This window comes from Gossypium raimondii, chromosome 13, assembly GCF_025698545.1.
Source record: "Gossypium raimondii isolate GPD5lz chromosome 13, ASM2569854v1, whole genome shotgun sequence".
Classification (NCBI taxonomy): domain Eukaryota; kingdom Viridiplantae; phylum Streptophyta; class Magnoliopsida; order Malvales; family Malvaceae; genus Gossypium; species Gossypium raimondii.
In genome coordinates, this window is record NC_068577.1 from 30,245,994 (window position 1) to 30,259,723 (window position 13,730).

At 31.7% G+C, this 13,730-nt stretch overlaps 1 protein-coding gene across 1 annotated transcript; it reads left to right on the top strand.

The window, feature by feature from the left end:
- The first annotated feature begins 206 nt into the window (after positions 1-206).
- On the top strand, positions 207-2,010 carry LOC105784245 (NAC domain-containing protein 87). Its single transcript, XM_012610064.2, has 3 exons — positions 207-703; positions 794-1,074; positions 1,289-2,010. The coding sequence occupies exons 1-3, from the start codon at positions 514-516 to the stop codon at positions 1,799-1,801; spliced, it is 984 nt and encodes a 327-aa protein (XP_012465518.1). The 5' UTR covers positions 207-513; the 3' UTR covers positions 1,802-2,010.
- Positions 2,011-13,730: the final 11,720 nt, after the last annotated feature.

Sequence of the window (13,730 nt, forward strand, 5' to 3'; positions counted from 1 at the left end):
GATTAGAGGAGATGTTCTGGGAAATTTCCAGTTATCCAAAACGGGCAATAGAATTTGTTGTTTGAGTTAGGTTTTAAACATATGAAAATATTGCTAAAAATTTAAAGAAAAAGTTCCCCACTGGCATTGAAACCTCCTATTTAATTATTTATTAAAGTGTGATGCTATTGGTTTTCCAAATTTTCAAACAGGCAGATATGGCTAAGAAAATAAATAAAAACGAAATTGAATAAGCCTATGAGGCTTCCTCTGTAAGTGCCTTGGAGCCTACGGATCTTTCGATGGAACATTATCTCCTCTATATAAGCTCTTGTTTTTCCCTTTGTTCTACTTTCTTAACGGCCTTCCCTTTTTCTCTTCTGCAAAAGCTAGTTTCAGATTTCCCCTATAAAATCTTTCTCCTTTCTTTTTGCTTTCCACAACTGTTGCTCTGCATTATTTCTAGCTTTTTGGGTTCCTTTTTCTTTTGCATAAATTCATAAAGGGTTTCTATAATTTGGATTGAGTTTTCCCATGGAAGACGCCATTGTTGTTAACCAACGACACCAAGAGCTGATGGAGTTGCCGCCTGGTTTTCGGTTTCATCCTACCGATGAGGAGATTATAACTCATTATCTTTTAGAGAAGGTTATGAACAGCAACTTCAGTGCCGCTGCAATTGGGGAAGCTGATTTGAACAAGTCTGAACCTTGGGATTTGCCTGGTAAGCCTTCTTTTTCAAGCTCAGATGTTGAAATCCGAATCTATACTATTTGTATCTAATTCTTGTTTGCTGTTTGGTTGGTTACTGCAGACAAAGCCAAGATGGGGGAGAAAGAATGGTACTTCTTTTGCCAAAGAGATAGGAAGTACCCGACCGGGATGAGAACAAACCGAGCAACCCAAGCTGGATATTGGAAGGCAACTGGAAAAGATAAAGAGATTTTCAAAGGAAAAGGTTGCCTTGTTGGGATGAAAAAGACCCTTGTTTTCTATAAAGGGAGAGCTCCAAGGGGAGAGAAAACTAACTGGGTCATGCATGAATATAGGCTTGAAGGCAAATTCTCTTACTATAATCTTCCCAAAGCTGCTAAGGTAATTTAATTTAAAGCTTCACTCTGAGATTCGAATTTTAGTATCTACAACTTTTTCTTATACACCCATAGTACGGAATATATGGTTCTAATTGAAAGGGGGTTAATTTGGTTGAGGGTTTATTTTCATGGGGACCGGGGTCTCATTCTTTGCTTTTGCGCAAATGAAGAATAAAGCTCTACTTATTATTAACATATTTTTTGGCTTGTTGCAGGATGAATGGGTTGTTTGTAGGGTTTTTCATAAGAATACAGCGGGGATCAATAAAAGTCCAATTGCAATGGCTTCTCTTGGGGATGAATTTATGGACTATGCTTCATTGCCTCCTCTCATGGATCCTACTTTTGATTGTGAATCTGAATTCAAGGCCATCAATAAAACCCCAGTTTCAAGCTCTATTTTCAACCCTCAAATTCCAACCCAAGACCCCGTTTTCTTCCATCCAGAGACCTCGGATTCCGGCACTGGCAGCTTACGAACCGAGGACGAGGCGAGTATAAGAGCATTGGCAGGCAATTACAGTGGTGATCATATCGGGCAGAGGCAGTGCAACAAGGTGGAGCAGTTTTCATCAAATCAGTCTATGGTGAGTCCGTCACAAGACACTGGCCATAGCACTGAAATTAATAACAATGAGATTTCATCAGTGATTTCAAAGAGTTTTGGACTTGGAAGCATAGATCCTTATGATGATATTGAAGATTTGGCATGTTTATGGAACTACTGAAACTTGAATTGCAACATTATTACTGACTTGTTAATTTAGGAATTAGTATATGATCTGAAACACTTTTTCTTAAAAAAAAAAAATCCAATTATCAGGTTATTATTATATTGAAAAGGGATATACTACTTTGTATAGATAGATTGATGGTGTAATTTTTTTTTCTGATTATTACATTTTCATTGGCAGATAACTGAGAAAGATTCCATGTACACGATTTCTTACCTTTAGTAGTTGATTTTTTTTCTTCATAAATTTCTAGCATTATTCTGCATTGTTTCCACGTTAATTCAAATGTTCCAATCATATCCTACTAAAATATCAGACATACTTGAGGTTGTCTATTTACTTTCATCCGATGTAGTAATTACAGCTTGCGTTATACCAAATTTCTAAATGATCAATGCATACGTAACATGATTAATAAATACGAAAATATATGTATATCATATTCATATTTAAGATTATAACATAAAAAAAGAAGAAGCACAACATACAATCACGAATTATGAAATATAGATTAATTTTTACAATATATTTAATTATGTTAAAACCTACATTAATTATAAAAGGAGTAATTAATCAAAATTGCATTTCAAGAATCACGTGAAATATTCTCTCAACCTCTACCGTCTATGGACCTATCTCTGACATATCCAGAATATTTCGTAGTCGACAAGGTTTAACCTTAATCTTCTGTCTTAAGTATATTAATTAATAGATATGTGTTTCCCTGAATATATATATATATATATATTACAAATTACAATATAATACAGTAGAGATTATGGCAGAATATTTTTCTTAAATATTTTCCCTAAATTAGTGAGAAACTTCTTTATATAAACTAAAATAACAATTTACAATATCCACAATATAATCTTCTGCATGTAGATCATTATAACTAAACCACATAAAGATTTGCATTTTGTAATTTACACTATTTATCTTTTGATAGGAGAAATCTTAGTCCAATTATTTCATACATAAGTACAATTTCTTTAGACATTTTAATGAATTTGTTATGGAAAAGGAGTTAAGATGGATGTGCATATATATACATATATAAAAGGAAAAGAAATGAAGTTGAAGAGAAAGAAAAGGAAATTAAGTGATTAAAATGGGAATCGGTTATTGAAAGAGAAGAAAGGTTTATGTGAATTTGTGGATGTAAATTGAACCCTCCACCATTAACTTGCTTTCTATTCAAACCAAAGCTTCCCTTCCCACCCTTTATATTTATCCATGCTTGCAGGATGGTCCACCTCCCTTTTTGCTCTCTCTCTCTTTTTAAATTCAGTTTTAGTATTATATATCTTATACGAATATATAGAAATATATTTTAATTTATATTGAGTGTTACATACAATTTTAGAAAAAAAAAAAAAGAGATACTATTATATAAGATTATTTCAAAAAGTTCCAAAGAAGCAAAGACAAAAGGTAGTGTCTAAAACAGAAATTAAAAGGAAAAGATTGTTCTCTCCAACTAAAGAAGGAGAAGAAGAAAAAAGAAGGCTGATTTGTTGCATGAAAACATGGGGATAGCCAAGGCAACCAATTGGCAGCCTCCACCTCCTATTACTATTATTTAATAATATTCTTATACATCGTTTTCAGGTTTCGAAAGTGTAGGTGCTCTTTTCTTCCCTTTTTTCTTTTTTTAGATTACCTTAGCTTTCATTTTTAATCTGATAAATAATAATAATAATAATAATAATAATAATATTCTAATGAATAACCATCATCTCATCCGCGTTTCCATTTACCATCTTTTTCTCACCGTTTTCCACAGTTAAATTATTTGTCCGTTAGATTATTATAAAGTTCTAAATTTAAATTTATTTAATTTTTATTCATATAAGATTTTTAGTTCCTTAAAAATTTATATATAAAATGAATACATTTAATATTTTATTACTTTTATACAAATATTAAGTAGGGATGGGATAACATAATTTGAACTCGTGTTAAATGAGTATTTGATAACAACTTTAACCAACATTTCATACCATTGAAGACTAATGTTTTTATTATTCGACTAGTTTTTAATGTCACATTCAATTTTATACATTTTTTAACTCAATAAATAATATATTTTATAATGAACCCCATTTGTAGCCTATTGGTCGGTGTTCATCTTCCCAAAAATAACCTAAGTTCAAATCACAATTGTACTAAAAAGATATATTTTATAATTTCAAATATATATTCGTGTTAATTAAATTACGATTAGTTTAATTTATACTAATTTTAATTAATTTTAAAAAAAGATTGAGAGAATAAAATGATAATGGAAATTAAAAAATTGAATTAATACATATGTTGGGGATAAACTCGTGTAAGCAACAAACAAGAATAATAACAAATAAATTGAAAAGATCAAACACTCAAATTTTACGTTAAAAAACTCCTTCAAAAAGGATAAAAAACCACAGGTAAAAGGAGATTTCACTAACAAGAGAAAAGTACAGGATGGAGAGAGTCAAAACAAAGAAAACTCAAAACCCTGAAAGAAAAATCACTTCAAACTGAAACATAGAATTATCTCTTAATTGTGTTATTTTATGTCTATTAAACCTAGGGCAATTAAAGCCTATTTATAGGCTGAAATTCATAGCTTTTATGACTAGAATACCCCTAGGTTAATCAGAGTTTGAGTGGGAAACCAAAACAGAGTTTAATTGAAAGAAGAAAGTTGAGAAGCTTGAGGAACATGTTGCCACGTCCTGAAGTGGCATTTATGTCGTCGTGAAGAGGAGGTGTCGCATTGTCGGGACGAAGGCTTTCTTCTCATCGTGACACCAGTTGCTCGTTGCGACATCGAGCTTTATCTCGTCAGGACGTCACTTATTGTTTTGCCTGAAATGCGATGCATACTCTACAAATCTCCACCTTGACTTGTATTTCACTTAACTCATTTTTCAAGCCCTATCACGAGCTTAATTGGATCTTCTTCAGATACTTACCCAGTTTAAGCAGTGTTCAAACTTTGAAATTGTAAGACTTTTTGTCAACATGTCAACCGGATTGTGTTTTATGCCAATTTTGTGAATTTGAACATCTCCTTGAATGATCACCTCTCGAAAAAAGTGATAACGAATATTTATGTGCTATGTCCTTTCGTGGTGCATCTGATCTTTGGGGAGATGTATAGCATTTTGACTATCAAAATATAGGACAGTTGCCCTTTTCTCATTAACTAGTGCTCTAAACAGGCCTCTTAACTAAATTGCTTCCTTCATAGCTTCAATATTTGCCATGTATTTTGCTTTAGTAGTCGATAAGGCCACTGTGGCTTGAAGTGTTTCTTTCCAACTAATGGAACAATTTTTGAAAGTAAATAGATAACCCATAAGAGACCTCATTTGATCTAAGCCTCTTGCATAATCCGAATCAACATAACCGACTAAACCCTTTTGGTTTCTTCTAAACTCTAAGCATATATTTGAAGCACCCCCATAAATATATGAAAATCTACTTAACTGCATGCTAGTGTAATTTTCCAGGTTTGGCCAAGTATTTACTAACAATACTAGTAACATGTGAAATATCGGGATGAGTGCATACCATTGCATACATTAGACTTCCGGCTACACTTGAGTAAGGTACCTTTGACATGTACCTTTCTTTATCTTTTCTTTTGAGGGGAAATTGAAATTGAAATTTTAAAATGTGTAGTTAAGGGAGTACTTATCGATTTTGAGTCTTGCATCTCAAACCACTCAAGGATCTTCTGGATGCACCTTTATTGAGACAAGAATAATTTCCTAGAACGTCTATCCCTTGAAATTTCCATCCCAAAATTTTCTTAGCTACACCAAGATCCTTCATCTCAAATTTAGAGTTAAGCATAGTTTTAAGTTGTTCAATTTTTAACGGATCCTTAGCTGCTATTAACATAAAGCAACAAATATATGAATGAATCATCACCTTTATTGTAAATACACACAATTGTCATACTTCGTACGAAACCAAAACTTAACATAGAGTTAAACTTTTTGTACAACTACCAAGGAGACTGCTTCAGACCATATAATGATTTTCGTAGAAGGCAAACATGATCTTCCTTACCTTCAGTTTTGAATCCTTCCGGTTTCTACATATATATGTCTTCTTCAAGGTCACCATGAAGGAAAGTAGTCTTTACATCTAACTGCTTTAACTCAAGATTTTTTAATGCAACAAGAGCCAAAAGTGCCCGAATGGACGTATGTTTTACGACTGGAGAGAAAACATCATGAAAATCAACTCCCTCCCTTTGACTGTAGCCCTTTGCGACCAACCTTGCCTTATACCTAGTGTCGCTCGAACCTGAACCCTCCTTCTTGAACACCAATTTGCTCTCAACTATTTTCTTTCTGATGGGTGGTTTAACTACTTGCCATGTCTCGTTCTTTTGGAGTGATTCCATCTCTTCTTCCATATTAACAAGCCATTAGCTAGAATCGAGGGCCTATTTTTCCTCGAAATAACATGAAACGATGGTTGAATCAATGTTCTCTGCAACACTTAGAGCGTATGCCACTAGGTTTCCTTCATAATATTTCTGTAATGGGTTAGATTTCTAGCAATTTTCTTTCATAAGCTAACTTATAATTTGTTAATTGAGATGGTGAGGGTACCTGTGAGTTGGATAAAGTCCCAAATTGATTCGAAACAACATTCTGATCATGAATATCAGAATTTTTCCGTGACATTGGGATGTCTCATGTTTCCTTGTCGAGACATTGCCCATGTTTGTCGTAATGTTGCGATGTTGTGCTTTCTCTTATCACGACATCACCCATAGTTTCTTCCTTCGACTCCACATTGATTGAAACATTCTTGTTTGTTGTGTCTTTATATGTAGGCGACCCTTTTTCCAAATGAATCATAGTAGATTGATTGAATGTAGCATCTCTACTGACAATTGTCTTGTTTGTTTCAGGGCACTACAATTTGAAACCTTTCGTACCAGCAGAGAATCCCATAAATATGCGAACAGACAAATTGTACGTGGAAAAAGTCCTCCGAATAGGGTAAAAAACCACAGGAAAAAGAAGACTTCACTAATAAGATAAAAGTACAAAATGAATAGAGTCAAAACAAAGAAAACCCGAAATCCCGAAAGAAAAACCCCTTCAAATTGAAACATGAAATTCTCGCTTAATTGTGTTATTTTCTATCTATTAAACCTAGGGTAACTAAGGCCTATTTATAAGTTGAAATCTGTAGCTTTTATGACTAGAACATTCCTAGGTTAATCAGAGTTTAATTGGGAAACCAAAATAGATCTTAACTAAAAGAAGAAAATCGAGAAACTTGAGGAACACGTCATGACATGGCATTTATGTCATCATGACAAGGAGGTGTCGTGTCGCCAGGACGTAAGCTTTCTTCTCGTCGTGAAATTGGCTGCTTGTTGCAATGTTGAGCTTTATCTCATCAAGACGTCACTTACTGTTTTGTCTGAAATGCGAGACATACTCCACAACATAAAACTATTAAAATAGGGAAGTGATATACTTACACAGGTAAAAAATTAAAATAGTCTTATACCATTTCCTATCTTTTTGTATGATTAATATTTTAAAGATCTAACGATCATATTATATATTTCATTCATATAAATTATGCTTATAAATTTTGATGTAAATTAATAATTTCCAACTATTTATTTCATATAAAGAACTTTTAATCGTTGTTTAAATATTAACATATATAGTATTTTAGATTGATATGATAGAGATATCGATAAGTTCAAAATTCACATGCATGACAAGTACAATTATCTCGATAAATTCAATGGTTAGATCGTTAAAATATTAATCATACAAAGAGATACAAAAGGGTGTAAAACTATTTTAGTTTTACATCGATGTAAGTAAATCCTCCCATTAAAATATACAAATTTGAAAAATATATATATGAAAGGTAAATACAAAATATATTTACACTAAATTAATGATCAAATTTAATGAAAACATTTAAAAATAATTATTAAAATTTGATTTTCTTTTCAAAAAATCCATAAAGCATTTTTCACTTACACCAAACGAATAATGTGTACATAAAGAAAAAACATATTTAAGATTGCTTGCTTCACATCATATAAACAACTTATAAAATTTTTTAAAAAATTTCATAATATTATATTATATCATCATCAATTAAAATAATATTTATAATGTCATATTTCTACAAAAATATGTTTATATTTAGAGGAAATCAATCAATTATTTATAATTTCAAAACCTTTTGTAAAATCTATACCTTAATATAAAAGTTGTCCCAATAAAATTCTCTAACTGTTAGTGTTGAGTGACTCAAATCCTTGTTACAATAAAATACGGTGGTAAAATAAAGTAAAATCTATATAGAACTATACTTCTTTTATTTTACATTGATTAGAATAAGGTTTTTCAACCTTACTACACTTTATCAATTTGACATTGATTAGAATAAGATTTTCTCAACCTATAAATAGATGTAGTCTAAACTCCTCTTGTACCATTCGAATTCGACATTAGTGAATTTTCTTCTCCTCTGCTCTTAGTTTTTTTTTCCTCGAAAGGGTTTTCACGTAGAATCTATGTGTTCTTATTTTTCTTTCTTTTTGCTTTACAATCGTTCTGTATTGTCATTGTTGACGTTTAACTTTTACAAACTAGTATCAGAGCTTTTCAATTACTTGCCTCAGTCACGGTAATGGAGACATGGAAGTATGATATTCCGTTGTTAGATCGTAACACCAAATTCGTGTTGTGGCAGATAAAGATGTAGGTAGTTCTTGCGCAAATGAATTTGGAGGATCCCCAGCTAGGGATAGATAAGATGCCTTCGACATTGACGGATGAAAAGAAGAAGCGTAAAGATCGAAAGGCTTTAATGCAATTACATCTGCAGTTATTAAATGAAATTCTACAAGATATGATGAAGGAGAAGACCGCCACTGCATTATGGGTAAAGCTGCAGTAGCTATTAAACCTGGGTGGTCCGGCCCGAAGGCCTGCCCAAAATGTGAGAGGGTTTGGACAAAAATATAGGCCCGAAAAATGGTATTGGACAAAAAAATAAGGCCCGTTTAAAAAATAGGCCAGGCCTCGGGTAAGGTATTTTTGGCCCGGCCGGACCCGAATTCACTAAAAGACAAAAAAGTCTACTTTTTTTTTACTATTATTTTCTTGTTATTTTCTCCCTATTTTGCTACCATTTTACTATTATGTTGCTTCTATTTTATTGTTATTGTTTAGATATTGTATAAAACTTAATTTATTGTTAATTTTATTATTATTTTAAAGACATTTGTTAATTTTGTTATTATTTTAAAGATATTTGCTTGTTAAGTTGTATTTATCTTAGTGTTATTTAAGTCTACATATTTTTTAAAATTTATTTTCAATTTGTTGAGAAGTATTTATTTTGATATTTTTAGCATTTTTAATATATTATATATATTCAAAAATTATATAAAAATAATATAAAAATTAATACGGACGGGTCGAGTATGGACAAAATTTTAGGCCCATTTTTGGGCCGGGCTAGGCCTAAGCCTAGTAAATGGGCCTGAATTTTTAGTTGAGCCCGACTCGAACCCAGCCTGGCCTGACCCATAAGTACCTCTAGTAGCTATGCATGTTGAAAACCCTAACTAGCAAGTTGCATATAAAGCAATGTGTTTATGCTCATCGTTTGGAGGAATGTGTGTTTGTGCAAGAACACTTAACTGTGTTTAAAGAAATTCTCTCAGACCTAGAGTGCCATGGAGGTTCAATATGATAAAGAAGATTTAGGGTTAATTCTACTTTGTTTGTTACCCCCGTCTTATTCAACTTTAGAGATACAATTTTGTATAACTGCGAATCTCTCACAATTAATGAAGTCTATGCTTCCTTAACCTTGTATGGCAATATGAAACATCTTGTGGTTAGATTCAACTCTCAAGGAGAGGGTCTCATTATTCATGAGAGACTAGAACAAAATACTGATGATAATTGTGGGAGGATGTAACACCCCAAAATTGGGCCTAGAAGTTTCTAGGGTATTTTAGGAAATTTAGTTTATATGAACTTGGAATTTCATAAGATTGGTAATCGATAATGTTTTTGAAAATGACTATTAGGAAATTAAGTCAATATTTTAAAATGAGTTTTAAATACCTTTATTTTGAAGATAGGAATGATTTGTAAAAGAGTCAAAACTAAGAGTTTTTATGAAGAATTTACCCAGAATTTTAAATTTATCCTAAAAACACCCATTCTCCAAATTGTTTTCACGATGGTTTACTCCCTATAGTTGTTCTTGCCATCTCTTCCATTCTCTCAACCGATCTTTACTTCCAAATCCTAATCCCTCTTGATTTACAAGGTTCTTTGATCCATAAATCCCCATTCAAACCAAGAAAAACACCCAAAAACCTCACTAATCTCACCATCTTCTTTAAGTGTGGGTTTTCTCGGATTTGCTTCAAAGTTCATTTTTCTTCCATCGAAGGTAATCATTCGTATTTCTTATAGTTTGAAATGATATCAAGTCTCTTAAATTGAATTTCTAGCCATTAAAACACATGTTTTAAATAAAAGTCAAAAAGTTGGTTGTTAATGGTGGATTTCGGGATTGTGGATTAAAATGTGGTTTCAAAGTGTTTTTCAACTTTTTTAACATGATTAGAAGGTTTCTAAAGTTACTTTGAAGTTTTGTTAAGAATTTCTCGAGTTTTAATGATTTTTTGTCATTATGGCCAAAACTTGTCGAAAAATGTCAATACCATAAACTAAGTAGTTTTGTGTAGTTTAAAGTTTGGCAATTAATTGTAGATGAACGAAATTTGTTTCATTTGAAAAAATTAAGTGTAGGCCGAGATATTCGAATTTAAATTTTTCTATGTCGAAGGTTTCAGTTAAAAGAGAACGTAGCGTAGACTATTGTTTTTGACTGATTAAGGTGAGCTCATGACTGATTATTGATTGTATATTTGTGTGGTTTGTTTTGTTGAAATGTTGGAGTCAACAGGACCTTCAACGAGTAGAGACAAAGGCAAAGAAAAGCTTGTCTGACCTTTTGATTGTTCAGCGAAAGCATATTTTTGGTGAGCGTTTTGGAATAGTTGCTTGTAGATTATTCATTATGTAATTGGAAATTTAGAGGTAGCCTTGTAACAACCCATTTTTCAGTGGTGTCAAAAATAGTGGTTTCGGGGCCACCAAATATGATGAGTAAGTTTTTAAATATTATTATTTAATATTTACGAGTCAAACATGGTTTTAAAATGTTATTGATATAGTGATTTTTGTTATATAAGCGATTTATTAAGTTTAAGTGGTAAAATCCTATGGTCAAGTGGTTTTAGAAAATGAGGTTTCAAGACTTCATTTCTATAACCGAGTCGTAAATATTTTTATAAATAATTACAGAGTGTCATTAAGGTGGTACTAAAGTTTCGTTGAAAAATTTTAATGTTTCGATAGTTAATTAATTAAAAGGACTAAATTGTAAAAGATGTAAAATTTGGTCACTATTTGATTTGAGTGATTAAATGGTTATTTGAATAAAGGAAAAGAGACTTAAATGATAATTAGACCATTCAAGGTGTTAGTGGACAATATGTACATGAATATGATGTTTTATTTAATTATTAACTAAGGTTAATATGGTAATTTGATAATTATATTAAAATAAAATAAAAATAATTAAAATAAAATAAAACCAAAATGTTTTATCATCAAAATAAAATAAAACCAAAATGTTTTATCATCATCTTAATGTCATCTTCACCGATTTTGAATGGAGAAAAACTCTATGAAAGACCTTGAAGCTTCGGCTTACCTTGTTATGATGCATGTAAGTCTATTTTAGCCCCGTTTTCAATCATTTTTATGTTTTTGAGATTGTTGCAACTAGGTCCAGCTAGCCTGTACCTTCGATTTTGAAACTGTTAAAGATTGTGAATGTTGCCATTGATGAATCTAGTGCTTTTTTTATGATAAATGATGAATTTGAAATATTATTTGGTATTTAAAAGTATTTTTAAGTGATTTTTGATGAATTTTCCAATTAGGGACTAAATTGTTAAAATAGTAAAAGTGTAAGGATTTGATGTGAAATTAATACAAATATTGCCTGATATGGGTGCCATGAACATTTTACTATTATAATTTGGCATTAAAAATGGTTAATTTGCATGTTTTGGGCTCAGAGACTAAATTGAATAATTAAATTGAATAAAAGTAAAACTTTAGATGTAATTTTGTAAAAATGTCGAAAAGACCAAATTGCATGAAATACATTATTTTACTGTCTAAATTGATAAATTGAATGAAATCATTAATTTAGATCAAGATCGGGGGGAAAATTGAGGAAAATAGAAAATTACCAAAATGCCCTTGAACTTTGGTATTTCTGCAATTTAGCCAGGTAAGTTTGTATGAACTGTATTCTGTATAATTTTTATTAAATTAAATGTTAATATGTGATTATATTGTGATTAAATCAATATATATGTTAGTATGCAATTTACCATGTTATGAAACGACGTAAATCCAACGACGTACGACGACTACCGTGCCCCGTTTGAACCTTAGGAATTCGTAGGATACAAATGACATGTCATTAGGGTTTACATGATTTGGGTGCTGGTCTTGAACATCCTACCGATGGCTGAGGTCTGACATGTGTTGCGGATACTTCACAACTCGTGTGAGCAGCATCGTGTAGCTACGTTTCGACCTACAGCTCGTGTGAGCATGCCCATTTTCACAACTTGTGTGAGCATTCTGATTCACAGCTCGTGTGAGCATAAATATATAGAATTGACAGATTACAGTTATATGAGTTAGCACACTATGTGTGAGCTATCCCAAGTATCCAACGGTATTTTAAACGGTTCAACGGGCATTATTCAAATAAGAAACGGTAAGAGAATGATTTGTATTATGACATACATATATGAACATCTTTGATATGATGATACATGGAAATTATGTTAGTTGAGATGAGTAATAAACTCAAGTGTTACATGTTGAGAATAAATGATTATCAATGTTGAATTTATATGAAATATGTTCAAGTAGGCTAACGTGTGTTGTTGTTTGATGCTTAGGCATGTGCCAAGCTATTGGTTGAGTGGTATTATGTTTACTTATAATCTGCATTGAAATGGTAAGTGCTCAAATGGAAATATGCTTGTGTTCATGAAAAAATGGTAAGGTTTAAATTATGCAACTTCTTATGAAATGGTTTATCATGTGATTAATTCAAAAAGAGCTATGTTTAAATGCACTAGCTTGTGGCTATGGTTAAATGATATGCTTATGTCTTGTGTGTTAAGCATATGAAATGGATGTAGAATGGTAATGAAATAGTAAGTTCATACTTGAAGTGTAAAATGATGAAAAATGGAATGATGTGTTTAATTGATGTTGTTATTTAAGTTAAAGAAAGAAAATGCAATGGAAAGTAATGAAACGCATAAATGAAAATAAGAAAAATTGAAAGGGTTTAAAGTTATTTAAAATCCTACTATGCTAGGGATGATATGTATATATGATGTTGTGGATTTATTCACTTTGTGAGTTGTTGAATATGGTTTCATGAATCTTGTGGTATCGGTATAAGATTATTCTTAATATGTATAAATTTCATATTTGAAATGGATTGATATGACTAAAGTTTATACAAGCTTACTAAGCATTCATTGCTTACGTAGTAGTTTTTCCTTACTTTTTAGATTATTGGAAGCTCAATCGAGTTGGAAGCTAGTCGGAGATCCATTACACTATCCAACGATTATATCGATAGATTTTGATGTCTTGGTTAAGGTTATAGTGGCATGTATAAGTGGACTTATGGTTGATGATTGGTTGAATGTTAGTTGATGAATTTGGCATGTATATGTCATTTGGGGTGATGTAGCATTGGTACATTTGGTGCTTTATTGATATGTGTTAATTTG

What these genes read in the sequence shown, in the direction of transcription:
- LOC105784245 (XM_012610064.2), top strand. Translation starts at nt 514, where the DNA reads ATGGAAGACGCCATTGTTGTTAACCAACGACACCAAGAGCTGATGGAG. An exon ending in TGAACCTTGGGATTTGCCTG is followed by an intron (nt 704 to 793) that starts GTAAGCCTTCTT and finishes TGGTTACTGCAG; the next exon opens with ACAAAGCCAAGATGGGGGAG. An exon ending in ATCTTCCCAAAGCTGCTAAG is followed by an intron (nt 1,075 to 1,288) that starts GTAATTTAATTT and finishes GGCTTGTTGCAG; the next exon opens with GATGAATGGGTTGTTTGTAG.